Source organism: Podarcis melisellensis (assembly GCF_964234715.1).
Source record: "Podarcis melisellensis genome assembly, chromosome: 14".
Lineage (NCBI taxonomy): Eukaryota > Metazoa > Chordata > Lepidosauria > Squamata > Lacertidae > Podarcis > Podarcis melisellensis.
In genome coordinates, this window is record NC_138546.1 from 18,851,332 (window position 1) to 18,874,292 (window position 22,961).

General features: G+C 45.3%; 2 protein-coding genes across 4 annotated transcripts; one reads left to right on the forward strand and one right to left on the reverse strand.

Moving 5' to 3' along the window:
• Positions 1 to 915: 915 nt before the first annotated feature.
• On the forward strand, positions 916 to 3,546 carry SMIM22 (small integral membrane protein 22). 2 transcript variants are annotated; one of them, XM_081888243.1, is made up of 5 exons: positions 916 to 1,064; positions 1,199 to 1,279; positions 1,678 to 1,854; positions 2,604 to 2,680; positions 3,171 to 3,546. In XM_081888243.1, exons 3-5 carry the CDS (start codon positions 1,719 to 1,721, stop codon positions 3,216 to 3,218), a joined length of 261 nt encoding a protein of 86 aa, XP_081744369.1. In that variant the 5' UTR covers positions 916 to 1,064; positions 1,199 to 1,279; positions 1,678 to 1,718; the 3' UTR covers positions 3,219 to 3,546. The 2 variants fall into 2 exon arrangements, with proteins under 2 accessions (XP_081744369.1, XP_081744370.1); XM_081888244.1 differs by lacking the exon at positions 1,199 to 1,279 and having other exon boundaries at positions 917 to 1,064.
• Positions 3,547 to 4,947: 1,401 nt separating this feature from the next.
• Positions 4,948 to 22,003, reverse strand: ROGDI (rogdi atypical leucine zipper). 2 transcript variants are annotated; one of them, XM_081888238.1, is made up of 11 exons: positions 21,771 to 21,985; positions 16,413 to 16,484; positions 15,210 to 15,292; positions 12,868 to 12,922; positions 10,654 to 10,734; positions 10,431 to 10,526; positions 9,173 to 9,271; positions 7,625 to 7,738; positions 6,863 to 6,912; positions 6,475 to 6,601; positions 4,948 to 5,801 (listed from the first exon to the last, which is right to left on the reverse strand). In XM_081888238.1, the coding sequence occupies exons 1-11, from the start codon at positions 21,813 to 21,815 to the stop codon at positions 5,760 to 5,762; spliced, it is 864 nt and encodes a 287-aa protein (XP_081744364.1). In that variant the 5' UTR covers positions 21,816 to 21,985; the 3' UTR covers positions 4,948 to 5,759. The 2 variants fall into 2 exon arrangements, with proteins under 2 accessions (XP_081744364.1, XP_081744363.1); XM_081888237.1 differs by lacking the exon at positions 4,948 to 5,801 and having other exon boundaries at positions 5,808 to 6,601; positions 21,771 to 22,003.
• Positions 22,004 to 22,961: the final 958 nt, after the last annotated feature.

Sequence of the window (22,961 nt, forward strand, 5' to 3'; positions counted from 1 at the left end):
CTGTAATTCCTTCAGGGTCCTGAGAGTTGTTAGCAGACCCCAATTCGCCACAGGGCTACAGTTCTCAGAGTTCCCAGGGAAGAAGAGGGATTGGCTTTTAAACCACTCAGGTTGTCAATGTTTGGGCGAGATCCTGAAGTAGGCTATTACCTGGAAGGTAAATAAAACAACTTCGCCATCTGCTGGACACTCAGGAATTGCACGCATGCATTTTTTATCTCCAGAACCAGCTCTGTTCCCCAATTCCTCAAAAGTTTTCTTATTCCTCATTCATAAGAAGGTAAGAAGAGCCTGCTAGTCCAGCAGCCTATTCTCACAGTGGGCAACCAGATGCCTGTGAGAAAACTGCAAGCAGGATTCGAATACAAGATCACTCTCCTCTCCTGTGGTCTTCAGAAACTGGTATTCAGAAGCATTACTGCATCTGAACCTTGGAGGCAGACAGTAGTCACCATGGCTTGTAGCCACTGTCCTCACAGGGCTCTTGAGAATATCAGTCAGTGTTTGAAATTTGCACTTCTCCAAAATTTGCAATGCAATTCCCCAGCCACGCAACATCTGCAAAAGATGCATATATTAGGGTAAGGTGTGAAAAAACTCACGTATTTAGTGAAAGTAAGAAATACATTATATGAGCAGGAATTTTGCTCTGCAAAAATGTGCAGATCAGCCAAGACTGTGTGCAAAAAAATATGAATATGGAAAGAAATTCACAATAAAATACTGATGAATTTTCATCTGGCCTTTTTCTTTTAAAAGCAAACTGATGTGGAAATGTGGAGAAGCGAACCTAAGTTTGGAAAAGTCAAAAAACAGAGAGAAACAGGTACTGGCCTATGTGAATTAGGTTGGTTTGCCTTTAAATGCAAACTGATTCTAATTTCTCCCTCATCCCCTACCTAGGCTAGGAGAAGAGGATGTGTTTGCTATTTGTTTGAGCTCAGGTGGCTGCAGTTTAACTACCGGACTGGGCACTTGCTGAAACAGGAACAAGGAAGTGAAAGTGGGTGGCACACTTACTGAAAACCAGGGAACAGCAAAACCTCACGAAGGAATACCTGCAGGTAACAATATATAGTTTTGTCACTTGTCATTTAAGGAGTTGATTTTCTAGGTTTTGTGTTGGTTACTTTGAGGAAGCCACTTCCTAATTTTGTTTTACTTCTCTAAGCCAAGTTAATCTCCTTCCTCTGCTCAGTTTTGTGGGTGCTTCTTGAGACCTGGCAGGTCCTAGGAAGGAAAGTAGAACAAGGAAGCATCTGAGAGGGCCGAACAGAAGGTAAGGGGCACAGCACTGTTCCAGGTGCCAGAGGCTTGGTGATCTGGAGTTGCTTATTTTTGCTGCACCCTGAAAACTGCAAAAAAATGAGTGTTTGAGAACCATTCTTTTAGCCTGACTGGCAAACCAGCAATTGGCCAGGTTACCAGTATCGGAGTCTGAAATGCTAACACAATCCAGCCGGGGCAGCTTCAGGTTTAAGAAATGGGATGCGGGTGGTGCTGTGGTCTAAACCATTGAGCCTCTTGGGCTTGCTGATCGGAAGGTCGGTGGTTCGAATCCCCGCAACAGGGTGAGCTCCCGTTGCTGTGTCAGCTCCTGTCAACCTAGCACTTTGAAAGCACGCCAGTACCACTGAGCTATATGCCTTCCCTTATCTTCTTTTTCTCTATCTGCAGATAAAACAGAACATCAGAAAGGAGGCTACAGACGACCAAGTATGGCTTCCTCAGGGAAAGATCTTGGCCAGGAGCTAAGTGATCAGATCCATGATGTACTGACCCGACTGGAAAGCAAGCAGATGTTCCAGACTGCCTGGGACATTGCGGCATTTGTCATTTTCTTTTCTTTCATTGGTAAGTTGGAGGGTGTGGCAGGGAAATGAGGGGGGGGGGGAACGGTTGCCTTTCACAGCTGATATTGTTTTTTCTCTAGACCTTGAGCCATGTCCCTTGACGATTTGGGCAGATCGCTATGGCTCAAGCTGCTTTGGTTGTTGACGCAGAAAATCCAAATGGCCCCATCCCATAGTGGTGCAAAAAATATAGATTATATATTGGAAGAAACTGAATTTTAAATAACTAAAGCAGCCTTGCTGAAGCTAAGCAGGTCAGGGTTTAAGCAGTGCCTGGATCTGGGAGCCCACTCAATGTCTCTTTAAGATCCATGAAAGGTGGGATATACATTACTAAAGTTGTCTCCACTGAACCATTTAACAGTACTGTAAAATGTGTGTCCTAGGATAGGCTACAGCTCTTATTTGTGGGCTGCCCCCCCTATTTCTAGACAGGGAACTCAGAAACTGATGCATCCAAGCTATTCCATCACCTCTGCTGAGACCAGCTCCCTTTGATTCTTCCTCAGATTATCTAGTGGCAGCCGTTCTATCAGGCTGCTTCCATCTCCGTTGGTCATTATAACTTTTAAGAACTGGTGCCTGAGCTTTTCCCCTCGCTCCTCCCCTCTTTTTCCTCAAGTGCCATGTATTTTAGATTGCAAGCCAGACAACAGGGGCAGACGATCTTTGTGAGCTGCACCAGCAGCCTATTTTGGCTGAAGAGCATGGAAGAAAACACTTTAAACAACAATTCTTTCTGTCTTCCAGGTGTGGTTCTCTTCATGGCCCTCATTGTTCTTATCCGCTGTTTTTGCTGTTGCTGTGATTGCGATTCATATGAGAAGGTGAACATTTTTTGGTATTATATTCCCACACCTAGAGCAGGGATCCTCAATTTTTTCGGGGTACCTGGGAGCACATTTGGAAATCTAATTATCATGGGCACCACAATAAACCCATTTCAGAGAGGAAAACCTGGTGATGCTCATAACTCCCCCCCCCCAAATAACCCCTACACCCCCCTGAAACAAATGAAGAGGCGAAAGAGGCAATATTTTCCCCAAAACAGGTATCCCCTCACCAAGCTGCTTTAAAAAAAAGATCTCGTTTTTAAAAAATGAGCAGGGGAGCATATGAGGTCATCATGATCTTGGAATGTGAGAAGTAAAAAGGTAATACGGCATTAACAGATCACTTGGGCTAGAAGCAGATCCGGGCTCAAATACACAGCATAGCACTGTAGGCTGCATTCGCACAAACAGGGGCAATGTGCATTCCACACCTTGGCCATGGTTTACTGCTTGAGATTCTAAAACCTTGCTTTCCTGTACACAGGTCCCCAGAAAAAAGGCTGGCATTGAAAACCCGGGCATGGAGCTGTAGTTTTGCCATGACTGATCACCTAAGCAACCAGGAAGAGGACCAAATGTTTGTGCTTTTACTGGATTTTCTCACCTGCACTGGAATTAACTGTAAATTGGACCTTGCCTGGGCAGGCACTGAAGGCCAGATGCACCAATTGTGACAATACTTAGCCCACATCTGATTGCATATTAAACTGAATAGTCAAACCCATTCCAGGTATGAGCCTATGGTTCAGTAGCTTCTGCTTTTTGATCACTGGAGAGAAGATCACAAGGCAGCAGACTCCTCTCCCGGTTGGTTTTTTAAGCCATCTAGTTTGTGTTTCATTAAAGGAGGGGCAGATCAAGATCGGCTCATTGGGTTTTCTGGCTGCCATAGTAGAAAAGGGATAACTCTCAACAACCATCACAGGGAATGGGTCAATGCTCTTTTCTTGTGTAGATCAAGATGCTGCATACTAATGGCAGACCTGCTGTTTCCTCTCCACCCCCTGCCCCCCCCATACTATTTCTCACCCATGAATACTTTGGCCAACTGAGAAACCTACACTTCATGTGTCTGGAGAAATGTGCTCTAGTCCACAAAAGATTACACCACAATTACATCGGTTAGCTGTCAACGCGCTGTGATGAAATTTCCTTATTTTGCTGTAAAATGGAGCCTGAATCAGTGTGAAGTCTTTATCCTCCTGGTTTCTTACAGTCAACTGCTAATTGCAGTAATAAAGTCACATGGCTATGATGGGGCAAGCAGCAAGAGAAGCGTTACTGTTCAAGGTTCAGTAGGTTCCAAGGAATGTGTTTTTTGGATGTTGCGGTGAACACAGATGAATGCCTCCTAATTAGTGTAGTATAGAAGTTGCATTCTGGGTCATCATGATTTTGAACTGGGCTCTGTAGAGACTTGCCCTACAAACCATCAGCAGAGGGAGCCCCCTCGGTTGTTTCACTGTCCTGAGAGATTTTGGGGCAGCCCTTAAGCCAGGGAGGTCCAATGTGTAGCCAAAAGGCTGCATGCGACCCTTGTTGCCTTTTTGGGTGATCCCCAACAATATTTGAGCCCCCCCCCAAAAAAACCTGCCTTCCCAAAGTAGGGTAAGGGAGGCACAGGGCTTTGGGAAGGAGATGTGGGGGCTCTGGCAGTATCCTAGAGTCCTCCTTCCCAAAGCTTAGTTACTGCTTTCCCAGCTTTGAGGAGACACAATGACTCTAGGGCTCTTGCCAGAGCCTTGTGTCTCCTTCCCAAAGCCCGGCACCTCACTTAGCCAGCTCTGGGAAGGCAGAGCGAGGCTGGTGTGTGTGTGTGTGTTCAACTTTTGCCCTTGCTTCCCTCTCCCCCATGTAATGAGGCAGAGTGCAGCCCATGGGTTCTGTGTCAAAGTACTCTTGCAGCCCACTTGGGCCACCCTGCCCTAAGCCATGTCATTCGCCGCTACAAAAGTGCAACTGACAACTTCATTGTATAGTTTTTGTCATATGCTGAAGATACACCTCTTTGCCCTGGCCTTTGAGATTTTTAGGATCCTTGCTATTCATCTGATTGAAATATTAAAATTAGTTTAAAACAATTAGCATTCTACATGGTTGAAACCTGTTCTGGTGAAGGGCTGTTAAACAATTTAATAATTAACAACAGGCAGAGTCGAGGCATCCTGTATCAACTTAATACATTTTGACTAACTCCAACTAACTACACATCATTGGGGTCTCCTTCGAAACATAGGTGTGCAACTTCAGCCACACAGCACAACGGTCAGGGATTTTTATTTAACAACAACAGCAGACCAGTTCAAGGAATGATTCGTTCAAGTTTAGCAGCAACCGACCACTCTGCCACCAAGACAAACATGTATGTTTTGCATTGCTTAGTGGTAGACGGGCATAGCGATGGCTCAATGGAAGACATGATGGAGGTGGTGCCTCTGGCTACCCACCAAAAGAACATTGTTCCCGACGCCGCTGGGGTTAAATTGTAGAGATGAATCTTCCGCATTGGCGCAAGAGATTTGGTGGTGGTGATGGAAGGGACAGCAAACCAAAAATATGACGAGGAAGGAATGGCTCTTTGTGGCCCACCACACACACCAAGTTGGTCCCTCTTGTTATCCCTCCACAACAGTCCAGCCCTGGTTTCATTTTCCCTGTTCACAATCACACCTTTTCCTCTAATGAAGGGAAAAGGGGAGCCTGTGGCCCTCCAAGTCTTGCTAGACTTCAGCTCCCACCAGTCCTAGGCAGCATGGCCAGTGGATCAGGGACAATGGGAGCTGCAGTTCTGTGACATTTGGAGAGCCACAGACTCCCCCCATTCCCTGCGCTAGCGGGTTGGGATTTGACTAGTGTTCACCAGCTTGGAAAGGAATAGGTGTACTTCTAAAGTGCTAATAAATAATGATATTCGACACATGAGGATGCCAACACTGGGCATGGTGCCTACCCAGCTGCCACCATGAACAGTGGGATCCAGTAAATCTTCACACATACACAGCTTATACAATGATTTCCTCCCGGGAAGAGAGAGAGTGCTGAAATTGCAAATGGACCACTGTTTGAGGCAGGATCAGTAGAGCTTGTAGTTCCAGTAGCCAGAAAACACAGAGATCTGGAAAATAAGAGGGGGAGAGGTTGTCAGAAACCGCATCATGCTCATGCTCAAGACATCTGTTTGGGAACCCCCAACCTAAGGTTTCCCATCTCTGCTGTAAAAAGCTAATTGGTGTGGAATCCAAGAATGAGCAGGGAATGGGGATCCTTAACTCAAATCTCACTTTTGTCACAAGCTTAGAGATTCTCTAAGCCTCCACATCCCACCCTCCCAAATCTGAAATATGGGGATAATATCAACCTACCTTGACAGGGCTGTTGGCTCATTTTCCTTTACATTTTACTTGAAATAGACTTAGCTGTAGCAGTCTAAATGCTCTAAATGTGCTATATTATTGCTAAGGGTTACTTACATCAGCAGGACATATGCTTTTAAGTTTCACACAATCCAACGCTATTTGCCTTGCCCCCAGTGTCTCCTTTTTCCGTATCAGATACAGAACTAACACTTCACTAAGTATACCAGAAGTAGTCAACGTGGTGTCCTCCACATGCCCACTCAGCCCCAGCTAGCATAGTTAATGGCCAGGGATGACGGCAGTCCAGCAGCTTCTATAGGGCATCACACTGGCTGCCACTGCAAAGTACTTTCAACATCCAGCAGCCTCCCCTGGACCCCAAAAGCAAGGAATGCCCTTTGCCAACCACGTTCTCTCTTTCCACCACCCGACCTTGTCCTTCAGCTGCTGGCACAGCTGCAGGGAGACCGTGAAAAAAACGAGGGCGTCATTCAGCCAGGGTACGACACACTCCACTTTGTGGACATGGTTCACTTCATATCTTTGGTTGTTGAACTCACTGCAGAGAGAGAGAGAGAGAGAGAGAGAGAGAGAGAGAGAGAGAGAGAGAGAGAGAGAGAGTTAGTTAGTTGCTGGGGGCAGGGAGGTTACACAGACAAGATTCCACCCTGTTCCCTTAGGCCTTCTTCACCATAGTGTGATGGTATTTATTCATTTATTTTATTAAATGTGTATACCACCCTATACCCGCAGGTCTCAACATAAAATCACAATATAAAATCACAAAATACACAATTAAAACAAAAACAACCCAACTTACAACATGGCCCCTGGGTTGTGTAGTATGGACCCTCCAGCCGGTCTGAAGTTCTGGGGGAGGAAATAAAAAATTACCACCCAGGGATTTTCAAAGAAGGAAACAGTTGTTCTGTGTAGACTCCACAAACTTTCTTTATTATAGAGGTGATGTGAATAGTGTACTTACAGTCTCAATATTTTTTTCTGCTTCCTTAGCATCTGTTGTCATTTCCTGACTCTTACATTAGTGACATATGGTGTTGTCTTCAACCAAGTTCTACCCAAGAGTAGATCCACTGAAAGTAATGGGCATGACTAATTCAGGTCCATTCATTCCAACAGCTCTGCTCTGAGTAGAACTTGCTCAGATACAACCCACAAACATTTACCCAGCTAGTCAGAGCTTGTGCAGTAGTCTTTCACAACACCCCCTTGAAGTAGTGATAGTAAATACAAAGGAGAAAGATGTTAAGCAGCTGCTTCTGGACCTCATCTACAGTTTTGCCACAACTATCACCAGTAAAGATCCACCAACACATTTAAAATCAAAGAGCTTCGTCGGACCTACAAATGGCTTATGACCCTCAGCTGTATTAACCACAATATTTCACCTTTGTTAAGATTTGGAACCAATGCTCTAACCTTCTCCCCAAGTGGTAAGGGATGTCTCCTGTGTAGGGTTACAGTAGAGTAGACCCTTGCCCTGGGAGCGAGCTGGGGGTTACGCTCTATTTATTTGTATTTTAGGAGATTTATAAACAGCCCTTCAGCATCTTCCCGGTACCTTTGTAGAACTGGGCTGCAGAGCATGCAGCTGATAGACAGTCAAGCAGAGCTTATTCAGGTTGATGTAGAAATTGACGAGGATGTCTGGAGGCAGAGCAGGAGTGAACATTTTCTGCGGGGAAAGCAAAACCAATGTATCATTAAGGTCCTTCATTTCTTACCCATTGAAAATACCAGGTTTCAATACATGCAGGACTGTGAACACGTATCCCTCGAGGACAGTAGCCTTCATCTTCCCCCCTGACCTTTAAATCAAACATGCATTTGGGGACCCATTCCTTGACTTTTTACGATGTATTTCTATGGTGGTGACGCAGCTGTTATGATCCACCTTAGATCAGATCATGATTTGGTTGTGGGTTCCGGCTCACCAATTAAGACCAACGCTAGGACAAAGATTATCAGAGTGTAAAGCAGGTCTCCCTAGAGGGGCCTGAACTACTGTCAGGAGAAGCAAACATTCCCCTTTAGGCCCGGTCACTCAGTCACAGGGATGGGAGAGAAACAGAACACCCAGCAGCGGAGCATATACCCGTGCTGCCCAGGGCGGACACGCTCCCAAGGGAAGTGGGGCACAGAGGGTGCCTGCCCAGGCACGGGATAGCTGCTCCGGTCCACCCCCACCGCACCCCTTTTCCTCCACCCCTGGGAATACCAACCCACCATTTTACAACCATTGCATCACTGCTGCAAAGATGGTGATGGATCTTTTTTCTATTCTGAAAGTCCCAGTCTCTCAACTGGGCAAATTCAAATTGGCAGACTGGGCCAAGCCCACTGGCCCATCTGCATCAACATCTTTGGTGTCAATACTGACAGGCTGGCGCTCCCTGACCTAAAGATTTCAGGAGTTAAACAAAGAGCAATGCACCAGGAACCACCTGTTAATTTTAATGAGAGGCAGAAACACCCAGTTCATCAAAACTGCTGCCCTCCCAAGGGCAAAGAGTCCCTCTGCTCCTATTTGTAACAGTTCTTTTCTGATCACATGCAGTCACAGGAAACTGTGTGAGCAAAATCTGTCTGCTGCAGCATGCCAGGAGCCCCCGTCTAGGAGCAGCCACCAGCTCCTTGGTGGGTGGGGAACCTCAGAAGGGCCCACTGCACCTGTCTCCCCCATTGCCAACGCTGAACAATTTACCACATCATGTAAAGCATTACTAGGGAATGGATTTGGTTTCCCTGAGCCTGCATATTGCAAGCAACATTCTAGTCCTCATGGATGTGCAATTTAAAAAAAAAATGTCCAGGAAATTCTCAAAGCTCAGGAGACAAAGGCAACTTTGTAGGTAGGACTTTCAGAGTTTAGAAGGATGGAAGCCAAGGTGGGAGGATTGCTATTACTACTACTTCTTGGCTTCTGTAGCCTTGCTGTTGCCAATAACTTAAAACCTAAGCCATTCACACAGTACAGCAGGTTTAATGCAAGCATACACAAAGCTGGACTTTTCTTAGAGCACAACTAAGATTACTCTTAACAGAGATTTGAGTGGGCTGGAGCAGGTGTGTGCTCATCCCTTCCTGAGAGACTGACAAAGGCAGTTACCGTAACACCACTAGAGGCGATTTCTGGCAGAGTCAAAGTAGCTGGAGTGGTGAGCCGATTCCGAGCTCTTGTCAACTGCAGCATCACTGCATCCATCAACTGGTGTGGAGAGAGGAGGAGGAAGGCAGAGATAGAAACCCACAATTTTATTTAGAGATGTGGCTGAAAAGTCTTAGTCATATGACGTTACTCCAAAATGGCTTTCAGTGTATCAAGAACCAAGCGTAACCCTGGCCTCTCAGGTACCCCAGAGCTTTCTTCATATGCACAAATCATAATTGATGCGTAGGGTCAATCAGAAACATTTCGTTTGAGTGTTAGCAAGAAACTGCCCCCAAAACAAACTGCCTTCCTGGATTAGGTCAAAGGTCCCTCTAATCTCCCTGACGACAACTGCCCCGTGAGCAGGACCCCAGGAGAAGGTGGGAAGGAGGCGAAGACCACACCAAGGCCTGCTCTCGCTGGACTATCACCCTTCTTTCCCCTGATGATTCTACCACCAATTGCCCTGTGGAAAGGATCCTGATGACTTTATGTGTGGATATCGTTCACTGAGGTTTTGGAAAATGTGGGCTTCTAAACAGCCTTAGAATAATTTGCATTCTGAAAGGTGGGACTGAAAAATGGTATGAATAAATAAAGTCCAGTATTCAATTAACAGCTATGGACAGCCAGGATTCTTACAAGCCAGATATCTTACCTCTGAGCATGGAGGCTCTATTTCCTATCTAATCTATCTAAGCCAATGGTCATCATTGCACCTTCTATATTAATATCCCATTACACACGTCTGAAATCTCTTGTGACCTACATGGAAAGGAAGAAAAACCCTTCTGTGTAAGGGTAAGTTATGCCTCTGAATACTGGATGGCTGTTGCCTTCATGCCCCGCTTCTCGGCATCTCTGAGTCATTTAATTGGAGACGAGGCGGGCATTTGGCCTGATCCAGCAAGGCCTTTTAAAGTTCTGCTGGTTGCATACTAAGCCAGAGCAGTAGTGCCGCCTAGCCCAGTGCTGTCCGTTCTGGGAGCAGCTCTCCAAAGTCCCAGGTAGATTTCCTTCCCTGTTCTATGACCATTTGCCCTTTAACAAGAGATGCAAAGGACAGAATCTGGGAACAGACGCATGCTAAACATGTGTCCCGTCAGGGCCATCAAGCCACAGCTCTGTCCCACAATTGTTCCAGTTGCAGGTGAAGTGTTCGCTCATCTGGAAAAGTGACTGTCCCAAAGAGAACGGAAGCAAGCACAATTCTCACCTTGAGGACCTCACATCCTGTCTTGAACTGGTAATTGGCGCCTCTGTTGGTAAGCAGGTAGATCGCTTGGTTGACATGATTCCTTGCATCCTGGATCTGAAAAAAGCACAAAGGGCAGCCCATCAGCATGCTGGGCCAAAGCAGGCAAAAAGAGTTTTGAACTTAGAAGCACACAAAATCTGCACAAATAAGATGCAAGAAGACGGGTTTGCAGTCATCATACCTGTTGGAGTTTCCATTGTTTATCATCCCGGAATGCAAAGTGTAGGAGCTGGTTATTCCTGGGCATTTTTAAGTTAATATCCTGAGAAACAGAGAAGGGTGATGAAGGGTGCATACACACAGCATACATTCATAGCAGTTCCCTACTAATGAAAGTCTAGCAGAGACTACTCTGACCCTCCCACCCTATTTCTGATTATTGAGGTCAGGATGCTGAGTCCTGGAAGTACTGTATCAGGTACTACATTTCTATAGGAGGAACAGCAAGCTGGAGAAAGCATCTTTTCTGAGAGGCAAAAACATTATTCTGTTTGATGCCTATGTGGTATTAGGGTTTAGGATTGAAAATCAGATAGCCCATTAATGGCCATTTTCAGCCCCACATTGGATGCATCTGCTAACCAGTAGTTGATTAACTGGCTTGGGAAAGTCAACAGTGGCAGTCATTACGTCAGGTTGCAAAGAAAGGAAGAAGGGTTGTTTTGTCACCTCTATTGAGGAACCAGCTGCCTCAACTGTCACTTAGTGGCAGCTGTTCCATCAGGCCACCTGAATTGTTTCTATTCCAGCTAGCCCTTGGGAAGAATTGTAACTTTAAGAGCTGGGGATTAAGCTTCCTTTTCCCCTCCCTGTTCTTTTCCTCTTGTGTGTCATGTCTTTTATTGATCTTTCTATGCTGCTTGAGGCCTTTTTGGCCAAAGAGAGGGGTCAAATCATTTGAATTACTTGATGCCAAGCTCTGTGCAATACCTGTCTCACCTGAACCACTGCAGCAAAAACAAACAAAGTCCTCAAATAACCAGTGGCCCAGGACCTTGACTTTCCAGGGGCCTCGGTAACATACTGAAACACTGTGCCTGGTTGAACAGTTAAATAACAACAGGGAGTAGAGAAAGCTGCAACCCCCTCCTGGGTCAATCACTGAGAAGCCACAGTTTAGCAGGTAAGGAACTTGAGAAGCTGCAAGCTCTCAAATAAAAATACTGTTTCAGGAATTACTGAAGCGGCACCTCCAGGTGCAATTGGGTCTGCAGACGCTTTTCCTAGCCCCAACAGGGCCCCCTCCCTACAGTTAAGCTTCAAATCAGTACTCTGTTGTAGCCAGTGGAACAGGTTGTAATATGTGCTTGATTGTGGTGGTGTGCGTATGTGTGGTGCCCGCAACAGTTTCTCCAGTTTGCAAATGTGCCCCAAAAGGTTGGTGAGCAGTGCTTCCCAAACTTGGGTCTCCAGCTGTTTTGGGACTACAACTACCATCCTCAGCTAGCAGGACTAGTGGCCAGGGATGATGGGAATTGTAGTCCCAAAACAGCTGGAGACCCAAGAATGAGAAACACTGATTTGGAGCATGCAGTAGTCCTACAGTTCATGGGACACACACACACACAGCCAAATTCCTCTCTTGGATTTATTGTTAGCCTTTGGGATTAGAGGCCATGTTTATCTGCATTGCAGCAATAGTGAAGTGAGGCTGAAAGAAGTTTGCTTAACCATCTGGGGAATCTACAACCAGGCCTCAATAACAATCCTAAGAGATCTGCATGGTATGTTGCCTGGCACTGATGGTGTGTTGGCTGCATTGCTGACATGGAAACCAAAAGCAGCAGGTAACTGTTGTACATGAGCAGTAATAGGAGGGCAGGGGTTTCATGGTCCCTGCGGTCTTTGAAAGACAATTCAGCAAGGTAAATGGCAAAGGCTCATGTGAGCAAGTGATACCAGTCAGTTGGTTATTTATCTGATTATGGCAGAGGTGCATCTGTGCCATACATTCACAGCATTCTTACACCACTTCAAACAGTTGCAGCTTCCCCCAAATAATTATGAGAGTTGTAGTTTGTTAAGGGCACTGAGGGCTGTTAGGAGACGCCTCTATTCCCTTCTTAAGAGCTACAATTTCCAGAGTGGTTTAACAAACAACCTCTCTATTCAGGGTACTGTAACTCTGGGAGGGGACCAGGAGTATTCTAACAAATCTCAGCACCCTTAACAAACTACAGTTCCCAGGATTTTTGAGGAGAAGCCACAACTGTTTAAACTGCTGTAATAGTACTTAAATGTATAGCGGCCCAAGTGAAAAATAAGCTGGAATTCTCCCAAGAGGAGATCTGCTGACATGCCAAGAGTGTTGGAAGGAGATGAGATTTTCCTGCCTGGCACCATCAGGGAGGTACCCACTCCCTACCATGTGAAACTTGCATGAGCAAATACTCACAGCCTGGCACAAGGCATCTCCCTGAAGTGTCAGGACTCCCTTCACCTGGTCAGTGCTGAAATAAAAGGCAGTGTTGTTAACATGGATAATAAAATGCATCTAATTCTCACGGGTGTTTGGGGATGTATATACGCAAGCAAACACAAATGGTTCAAAGAGCAGGCCAGTGCTGTTCAGGGATTATATATTTACAGTTCTAACTTCCTCATTGGAAGCATCAGGAATAGACAGCATAAAGAAAGACTTGTGCTATTTTCTGGTTTTCTCTCAGTTGCTGACATACTGCAAACAGCCTCCTTGTATAATTGCGGAAAGTGTGATTGAGCAAAACAAACTCTGTTTGTTATTTAGACATGAATCGTCTTTGTTTCTGCAACAGGAATGTGACCATAAAATTGGGATTGGTTAAGGATCTGATGACAGGATGCACACTGCTCTCAATAAAGTACCAAGTATGGTGGGTCCTCTGTAGCAGTGCATCATCTTCAAATGTAAGCTGGGAAAAGGATTGGATGGATTCTGTGGACATTCAATCTGGTAGAGGAAGGGGTTCAGCTCCCCGCCCCCCAAAAAGAGCAGATTCATTGGGTATGCAATAAACTTTTACAATGTGATGGCAGGGCAATGTCTCTGTTCTATTTTTAAAAACTTTTATCATGCCAACATGCCAAACAGTGGTAGAGACACAGATAACAGACCAGCTCTGCTTTGGCTTAACCCCAATTGACCTGGACGCAGCATCATTCTGGGGCATTTTGAGGGATGGAAAATATGGCAGCCACCAATAGTGATAACCATGTTTCCTTCCTCTAAAGTGTCCTAAAATGACACTGCATTCAAGTCATTCTGCAGCTACAAAAAAGATGTCCAGGCTGCTGGAAGAAGAACTGTTCTGTTACAGGCAGCAGTGCTAACAAAAAAAATGGTTAAAGAAGCTGCCCATCCACCCTCACATTGCTTAAGTAAGAGGCCTCCATGATGGCAGCAAGTTTTGACTATGCATTACCCATCACAATCAGAGAAATGGCCAGTTTGTGGTCTCTGAATAAGGGTTGTGAAATCTGGGAGGGGAGCATTTTGGCACAGCCCTACCTCAAAACTCAATGCTGTTATAGCTATTGGCAGAGGAAGAGCAGACAACAGCTAGAGGAAATGGGAGTTCTCTTCATCCCGCCCCCTCCCAGCCCATTTTTGAACATGTGCCTGAGCAGTGGGTTTCGAAGTGTCCATCCACCCACTTGGGCATTCAGCCCTTTGTGGAAACAACGAGGCTGAAGACCAGAGCCAGGGAAGGGACACACATCTTTCTGACTGCTTTGCACCTTTCTAGTGGTCCCCTTTGAAGAATTTAAAGCACATCTTCTCCTATATAGCCCTGGGGCTTAAAAAAACAACAACGAAGCAAGAAACTGCCTTTGTTATTTAAACGTCTTAAGGTGTTGCAGTTTGGATTTACAATCTAAATAGAGTGGGGGAAATGAGATGGAAAGAGACAGATGGATCAGTAATGAAGGCAAGCACTGCAACATGAAATTAAAGTTTGGCTACCATTGGGAATGAGGACCAAGGGAGATAATAAACCTAAGGGTAAGCAGAAAAAGTGATTTTAAATCAGGTGTTCGGAGGGAGACTTGACCCAGCATACAAGAAAGGAGGGGTATCTTGGGCCAGGATACAAGATGTAGCTCTCCACGCCCCTCTGTCCAGCGCCCTTGGGATTCTCCCCGGCCACACCCCTCATTGTTTTGTACCCTCCTTGAGGGATTTTGTCTGGCCAGAATGTGATAATGCCTCTTGCTTGCCTGGATGGAGAGATGTGTATGTGGAAACTTCTGCATGGCTGGAATCTAGCCTACTGTACAAATCTGTGGCTCCACCCACTTTTGCATCTGGCACTGCCCACCATCTGGCACTGCCCACCATGACCAGAGGGCCCTTGTGCTGAAAAAGGTTCTAAGCTCCTAATATACACACTCAGAGAATACATTCCACACAAGGGGGGAAAGGCAGCAAAGGAGAATGGATGGAGCTATTGAAGGGCAAGGATGAGAGGGATCATATCAGCTCCAACGTGTGCTTCTAATTTAAACTTAATTACACTGACAGAAGCTGAATAGTTTTCTAATCTTGACTCACAGAGGCTTCCTGAGATGCTGCCTGAGAAGCAACTTTTGTCTGAGCCGCATGGTGTGGTGGGAAGTGGCGATGGAAGATCCCAGACTTGGCTCCCCCCTCACTGGCTGGCCTTAGCCAAGTCCACTTTGCTTCCCCCTCCCCTCTATAGCTGCTACAAGGAGACAACAGTTGCAAATCATGTGGCCCATGAAGATCTCCATACGTACTTTGAACTACCCAGAATAAAGTTCTCCTGCTTGATGGGTCCCTCTGAACCGCTCACAGGCAATGTAAAGCGATGAGAAGCCTCCTGAGCAAGAAAGAAGCAGAGAAGAATGAGTGCCGGAGACACCAGCTGCCTCCCAAAGTTGTTTCTTCTTCTTCTTCTTCTTCTTCTTCTTCTTCTTCTTCTTCTTCTTCTTCTTCTTCTTCTTCTTCTTCTTCTTCTTCTTCTGATAGAAACTCAGAAAACTGGCAAGACCACTCTGCTTCACACAAAAATAAAACCAATGGTATAACCTACCTCCTGCCTCCACACTTCTCTATTGTTTTAAAATACTTTGAACAGATGCACCAGAGTTTCCTGTTTCTGGGAAATTTATTTCACCTCATGAACTTTAAGTACTTCACGGCTATCTATCTACACACACACTTCTTGACTCAGTTAAAAAACCCCACGAGTAATCTTCATTCATCCACCTGAACATACACAGCATAGCCGCCAAAAGCAGAAGTCTTTCAATCTCTCTCTGAAGTTGTAATTCTGATATCTGGACTGGGGGTGGGGTGAGAAGAGGACAAATCTGCAGTACACAATTTGGGTCCTTTTTAAATCTCTGCTACAAAGCTGGCCTGGCATTGGGCTCTTTGCTGGTGAAATTAGTGCATGGCCCTGGCTTGTCGCCATACTTGCATACAGTGGTACCTTGGGTTAAGAACTTAATTCATTCTGGAGGTCCGTTCTTAACCTGAGGTACCACTTTAGCTAATGGGGCCTCCTGCTGCCGCCGTGTGATTTGTGTTCTCATCCTGAAGCAAAGTTCTTAACCTGAGGTACTATTTCTGGGTTAGTGGAGTCTGTAACCTGAAGCATCTGTAACCCAAGGTACCACTGTATTCTGGTATCATCATAAGTAGAGACGAGTATTTGGCAACCTAGTACCCTCCAAATGTTTTCAACTACAACTCCCATCAGGTCCAGTCAGTACGATGCTGGCTGGGGCAGACAGGAGTTGTGCTCCAAAGCTTATGGAGAGCACTAATTTTTGCCAAAGGCTAATATACCTGAAGCAACCAAAACCTAGAACCCATTGCAAGTTTGAAATTGTTTTATAGTTCAACAAGAGGCCTGAGAGCTTGCTAGTATGCCCAGTAACTGCTTCAGACAAAGAAACACACAGTCGGAAAAAATATCATGTTTTGGTAAATACCTTCAGAATATCTTGCAGCTGCCGTAGGACAGCATGAACCTCCTCTCGTAAAAGCCACTTGAACTCCTCTTCCTGCAGGGAAAGAAAATACATATTAAAACCCCCTGCATTTATACTCCACATTTCTATAGTATGATTCACTGAGAACTTTCGAAAGATATTTAGTACTCCAATGCTACTCTCTTTGTTCCTCCACTCATAAAATCATTTACTTGTAGAGTTGAAAGGGACCTTAGGAATCATCTAGTCCAACCCCCTGCAATGCAGGAATATGCAGTTATCGCATGCACGGATCAAACCTACAACTTTGGCGTTATCAGCACCACCCTCTAACCAACTGAGCTATCCACTCACATCATCACACATAAATGAGTAAGTTCTGCTGAAACTATCCAAAGCCATTTAGAATGCTTGTGATCATGCACTTTTAAAACTGAAGATCTTACCCAGGCAGCAAGCTATGCAAGTTAACCAGAACATTTTTATTTAACATTCTTGAAAGTTTCACATGATTTTATTTTGCCTAGAAACTACAGGGTTTTCATTCATATTCAAATCAACACAGAAGTAAAGAGTATACAGGCAATGGCAAAATTTCTTCCTCCTCTCCATTTCCCAAGCACAGAGGGGGATATCACAAGCTCTTATTGAGTCAGCAAGGCATGGGGTGTCTCCTTAGTTTAGATGGATCAGGTTCTGCTCTGAGAGGGCAATGCCTCTGCTGTCCTGCTCTCTCTGCTGAGAAAAAGCCACTCTTTTTTGTTAGCCCTACTCAAATTACAACTGATGGACAAGACTAAAACATGTCCATTAATCTCAATGGCTCTACCCTTTTTGTTGTTGTTTTTACAGTTTTGTGACCAAAGTGCCACAATTCATAACTTAGATTTTCTACTGCACAAATTGAGCCATACCGATAGAAATATTTGGAAATCCAACATTTACCTAAATCAGTGGTGTCCAAACTTTTTTCAGAGGGCCAGATTTGGTGAAGTGAAGGGCCGTGAGGGCCAACCAAAGGACTTACCGAAGTTGTTAACCTTTTTTTTTTTTTTTTGGATTGAAGTTGTTGTTGAGCTTTTTTTAGGATTGAAGCTGTTGAGGGTTTTTTAGGATTTTACCCCAGGATATAAACTGCCACAGGGGCCGGATTAAACCGAGCGGTGGGCCGGATTAGGCCCCCAAAACGGACTTTGGACATGCCTGATCTAAATAAATCACCCCTGAGCCTTATAGTTGCAGAGACATGTACCTATGGAGCTTCCAGCAAGGCTCAACTTTGAACTGAGCATGCCTCCTAGTCCCTTCCCCACGACTCACTGTCTTACCACCACTCCTCAATTTATTGACCTGGTTCTGACTTTGACAAAATAAACTGTGGAAACGCCACACCCAACATCTTTCCCTGTCATGCAATGACATCTCAGTGTCTGTTCCTAAATAATTCTGGAAAGGTTTGGTTCAAAGAGGAAACCAACTATTCACAATGCTGACAACAATCCACTTGTTTACACAGGAGTGAATCCAAAAGCACCACATGGCTTCAGATAAACAGAAGCACTGCTGGATCCAGAAGGGGCGGTGGAGCCAGAGTAAGACTATATCCCCAAGGGCACCTTGAACATTCTTCTCCAGCTGTTATGAACACAAACAAATTGTTTCAGAGTCTCTTGAACCTTGACAGCACCTACATAGCTTTAATAATTAACTTGCATCTATTTCTAAGAGGCTGTCTTCATTTACTTTTAAGGAGAAAGGCACAGGGTAGGAGCCAAATCTTACCTCCCACGACCCAACCATGTTCTTTGGGGAACCTCTTAGGTTCAAACTCTTAGGTTACTCTTCATTTACGCATTTCTACTTGAATACACATGTCTCCAGATCTTCTGCATTTAACAGCTGATCAGCACCATTGAGTGAAACCCCTAAAAGTGCCCCTCTGATACTGAGAGTTTGATACTGAGATACTGAGAGTACATTTCCGACGCTGGGCATGCACACAGGTTACTTGATGTAGAGTTCCCCATCTGTACAGCAGTCTGTCATGTTGTACAGGTTAAAACTGTACTTCAAGTGTGGAAATGCACCATGAATCACTCCCACTGGGTAAGGGTGAATCTGCTTAGGATCAAGGAGTTCACAAACAAACAAAAAATGCTGCATGTAAACTGAATAACCTTTTGCCACTAAGACAACTTACTCTAGGATGAAGCATTCCTTATGGCGTTGGAGACATTGTGTTATTCAAATGAACAGTGTGATATGAACTGAGAACATGCAGCATAGAACTGTTGCTTAAACTAATGTTTAAACAATGCCCCAAGCAATTTGATTAAGGGCCAGAATAGCCTTACTGGCATCAGCAACACATGGGACCTAAACAAATAAATAAATGCTTTGTTTCAGGTTTCAAGTGATAAATGTTGCCAGATTAGATTTATGTATATTTAAGACTCTGGAGAACCTTATAAAGCAGGGATGGGGAACCCCAGGCCTGTGGGGCCAATCTTTATTTGGCCCTCAGGAGGCCCTCCACCCCACATGCTCCTTGAGTGCTTTCGCCTAACTGAAACATGTCCCTAAACTGTGATAACGCCTCTTTGCTTGCCTGGTTGAAGGGTGGAGGTGTGTGTATGGAAAAGTTTGCATGGTGGAATGCAAGGTATGGCACAAAGGCATGATTCACACTTTCAAGGCCCACTTTTGCATCTAGCCCAATCCGCTGGAAAGGAATACAACCCTCAGGCTGAAAAAGGTTCCCTACTCCTGCAGTAAAGTCTTCTATTGATGATAAAGCAAAAGTAAGTATTCTGGCACCTTAATAGACTAACAAATTACTAAGGTATAAACTCTAGGCCTGTACAATTGAAATCAACAATACTGTTGGTGGATCCTAGCATATAGAACCATATATGCTAAGTTTTCAAGTACTTTAGCCAACCGGTGCAGACATGTGTTTGGTGCCGAAAAAGCGATAACAATGGAAACTAATGCAGCAGATGAAAACATTGTAGAGTTTGCAGATTTCTGAGAAACCTGAGACATGTCTCCGACCCTCACAGCTCCAGTTAGGATCAAATCTATCAATCTTAATTTTCATTTGAAGCTGCAAAGCAACACACTGGCTATTCAGTGATACTCCACCCCCAACAATATACCTTCGTTTCCAATAATATCCAAATAGGAAAGTGACAGACCTTGCTTCTAATTCAGACCTTTCAGCAACAGCTGTGAATGGCATTTAAGAATTCATGAAGGGAATGCAGAAAACCACTGCACCATCCGTGTGCCTTACAGAACCAACCAATTATGTTTCATTGTGCTGGAACTGAACTGTCAACATTTGTGGATGCAGGCTTAAAGTGCAGAACTATGAACACAAACAAACAGAGACTGACAAATTTAGAGAGGATCATTCCATCAACTCTCCCGGTCAATTCTTGTTAAGTAGACTCTCCACATCCAGAGGCAGTACATCTTTGGACACAATTCCAGGACATCCCAATCATCATGATACCTTGCTTCTAGGCAGTGGCCTCTGGCTGGCAGTGATTGAGAGAAAATGCTGGACAAGAGGGGTTATTTGCTCAATTCAATAAGGAGAAGTTAGTGTTGATGTTATTGCTACCTGCTTGGGGAATGCAAGGCAGAGTCTGGGCATATACATGCAGCAGAAGGTAGTGGTAAAGAATCCACAGATGGCAGGATGGACTGTACCTTTTTGGACTGTATGTGTGCAGGGAGTCGTTTTATTTAATGGTCCCATGTCTTTAAAAAAAATCATTGTAACTAGAACACCAGCACAGCAAGGATCAGGCTGGGGAAGAAGACTTGGCTCTGATGAAGAAGCATTTTAAGACATCAAAGAAGCTTTCAAAAAAGAAATGACTTTCACATCTTGCAGTGTAAAATGCTACAGTCATACTATCACCAACTCAAAGGATAAGAGCATCTCTGCTGGTTTGGACAGAAGTCCACCTAGTCTAGCACCATTTCCAACATGTGTCAAACAGAGGCCTCTTGTAGCCCTTCCTAGGAATCTAAATTGGGACCTTTTGTATTCAAAGCATATGCTCTGCTAATGAGCTACAACACCTCCCTGCTCCATGCTTTTGCTCTGCCTAACCTACTTCCAAAGACCAAAGAAGCCTGTGGCACACTAAAGCCTAAAAATCATTATGACATCAGCTTGTGTGGACTGCAGTCCACCCCTCCTGTGCAACAGGCACACTTGCACACACACGCGCACACACACAATGTTTGGAGAATTGAAGAAGAGTTTGGATTTGATATCCCGCTTTATCACTACCCGAAGGAGTCTCAAAGCAGCTAACATTCTCCTTTTCCTTCCTCCCCCACAACAAACACTCTGTGAGGTGAGTGAGGCTGAGAGACTTCAAAGAAGTGTGACTAGCCCAAGGTCACCCAGCAGCTACATGTGGAGGAACGGAGACACGAACCCGGTTCCCCAGATTACGAGTCCACTGCTCTTAACCACTACACCACACTAGAGGAATCAGAGGGCAAGGAAATGTGGAAAAGACAAGTGCTAGAGACTCAACATCCTCTGGAAATCACCACCTCACAAGTATGCTGTAAGATAAAGTGGGGTCCCTTGCAGGAAGGAACTTTGCCCACCACCCTGAACTCCTTGAAGGAATTGTTAATTGGGGTGCAAATCTTATCTAACATGAGTGGTTTTCAAATCGCGTCCTGGAGTTCCTTGGAAGTATATCGGGTGATTTTATTCAGCAACAGTGAACAGATTGCCCCTGAAGACAGAATGCATCAAATCACAAACTCTTGGGCTGGACTCTTTTAAATGAAGTTTAAATGTGCAGCTGAAACTCTCAGCCCAGTTTTTTCCGGCAATTCATAGAAAGCAGGGGAAAGAACATCAACGGAGACTGGATCAGGATCAGGCGAATGGCCCATCTGATCCACCATCCTGCTACCCTAGTGACCAAACAGATGCATCTATAGGGAAGCCCACAAGGAGGACCTGAGTGACAGCACTCTCTCTGTGCTGGCAACATATTTCAGGATGGTGATGACGACGACGATGATAAATATCATTATGAAATAAGGTAATTATAATTTCAGGGGAGGAGGCGGCGCCGGCTCCGCGATGCTGTGGAGTGACGTCACGCACCGCCGATGCCAGCGCGGGTGACGTCACGCACGGCCCCGCTCCACACCGAAGGGGTTGAGCCAGGCAGAGCCGCTGTCGGTCCCTCAGGGCTGAACAGAGGCGCCTCGGCTTCTCTCGGCCAAGTGGGAAGGAGACGCCGCCGCTGCCTCCGAACCCAGCAGCAGCTACAACAGCAACGCGGCCGGACGCCCCAGCCGCTCTCTCACCAGTACAGCCCGCTCGGCCGCGCTCGCCAGCGCCGCCATCCTCATAGCCGCGCCGCCTCTCGTCCGCCAGACCCAGATCGATAACCGCCTCACGGAGATGCTCCACGGACCCGACCGCTTGACTTGAGGCGATGCGTGAAGCGCGGGCTCTTCCCGCCCCTTCGCTCCTTATTGGGCAGGAACTTCAAGAGGCGGCGTTCTTATTGGCCAGTTCTGAAAGGCCTTGCCTAGACGCCTCCGCGAGGCTCCACCCACTCCTCGGCTTTTAAATAACCCTAGAGATAGGAGGAGCTTACAACCACTTCCGGTTTGAACGTGTTTTTTTCTCTTTCTCGGTGCCTTTATATTTATCAATGCCAAATGGGTTTACCATAGAGGTTGGTGCCAAAGGCTAGAGCGGCATCAATTTGCATTTTATTTTTTGATTTTTTGTGTGCCTACATCTATTTATTAATTGCATATTTTAGACACAAGTGGGCATACCCTGGTGCAGAATGCGGCGTAAAGCCTCCTTAGACTTATCTCTTACAGTTCATGCTTTCTCCTTTTTACCCGAGGATCATATTACATAAAACAGCTTTCCTATGTACATCCCCGGTGACAACTCTGATCTGCAATTTGCATTTCTTCTGAGTAATACCCCTCCCCACCCTCTCACGATATATAAGGGTCTGGTGACTTCTGTTTCAGTGTATCTGAAGTGTGCATGCACACGAAAGATACCAATGACAAACTTAGTTGGTCTCTAAGGTGCTACTGGAAGGATTGTTTAAATTTTGTTTCGACTGGGGTCCTTCAGTTTTCACCGGAATTTCAGGGTGATAGTGGTATAAAGACTATATAGTGTGTTTTATCTCTACGTTTTAAAAACTGAAGTCTAGCAACGTGGAAGTCAGGCGACTCTCATTGACACTCATGTATTTCTGCTTTCCTACCTTTTCCAGTTTCTGAGAGTTGTGGCGTCATAGAGCCTAGTGACGTAATAAAGCAGCCTAGTCCGCCCAAGCGTTTTGGGGGGGACGTAGAGGGAGAATTGTGAAAACAACCAAGGGAAGATAAATGTGAAATCCACCATTTTAATGGGTATACTATTTAAAACTGTATCTAAGGGATAAAAAGATAAAAAGTACTGTACAATTCTGTTTCCAAAGTGCAGTTGAGTGCTGGTCAAAACGACATTACTGTACAGTA

Excerpts from the sequence above, each read along its gene's own strand:
- SMIM22 (XM_081888243.1), top strand. The coding sequence starts at position 1,719 with ATGGCTTCCTCAGGGAAAGATCTTGGCCAGGAGCTAAGTGATCAGATC. Across the intron at positions 1,855-2,603 it reads CATTTTCTTTTCTTTCATTG|GTGTGGTTCTCTTCATGGCC; the intron begins GTAAGTTGGAGG and ends TCTGTCTTCCAG. Across the intron at positions 2,681-3,170 it reads ATTGCGATTCATATGAGAAG|GTCCCCAGAAAAAAGGCTGG; the intron begins GTGAACATTTTT and ends TCCTGTACACAG.
- ROGDI (XM_081888237.1), bottom strand. The coding sequence starts at position 21,815 with ATGAGGATGGCGGCGCTGGCGAGCGCGGCCGAGCGGGCTGTACTG. Across the intron at positions 10,735-12,867 it reads GAGATGCCTTGTGCCAGGCT|GATATTAACTTAAAAATGCC; the intron begins GTGAGTATTTGC and ends TCTGTTTCTCAG. Across the intron at positions 6,602-6,862 it reads CACAACCCAGGGGCCATGTT|TGAGTTCAACAACCAAAGAT; the intron begins GTAAGTTGGGTT and ends CTCTCTCTGCAG.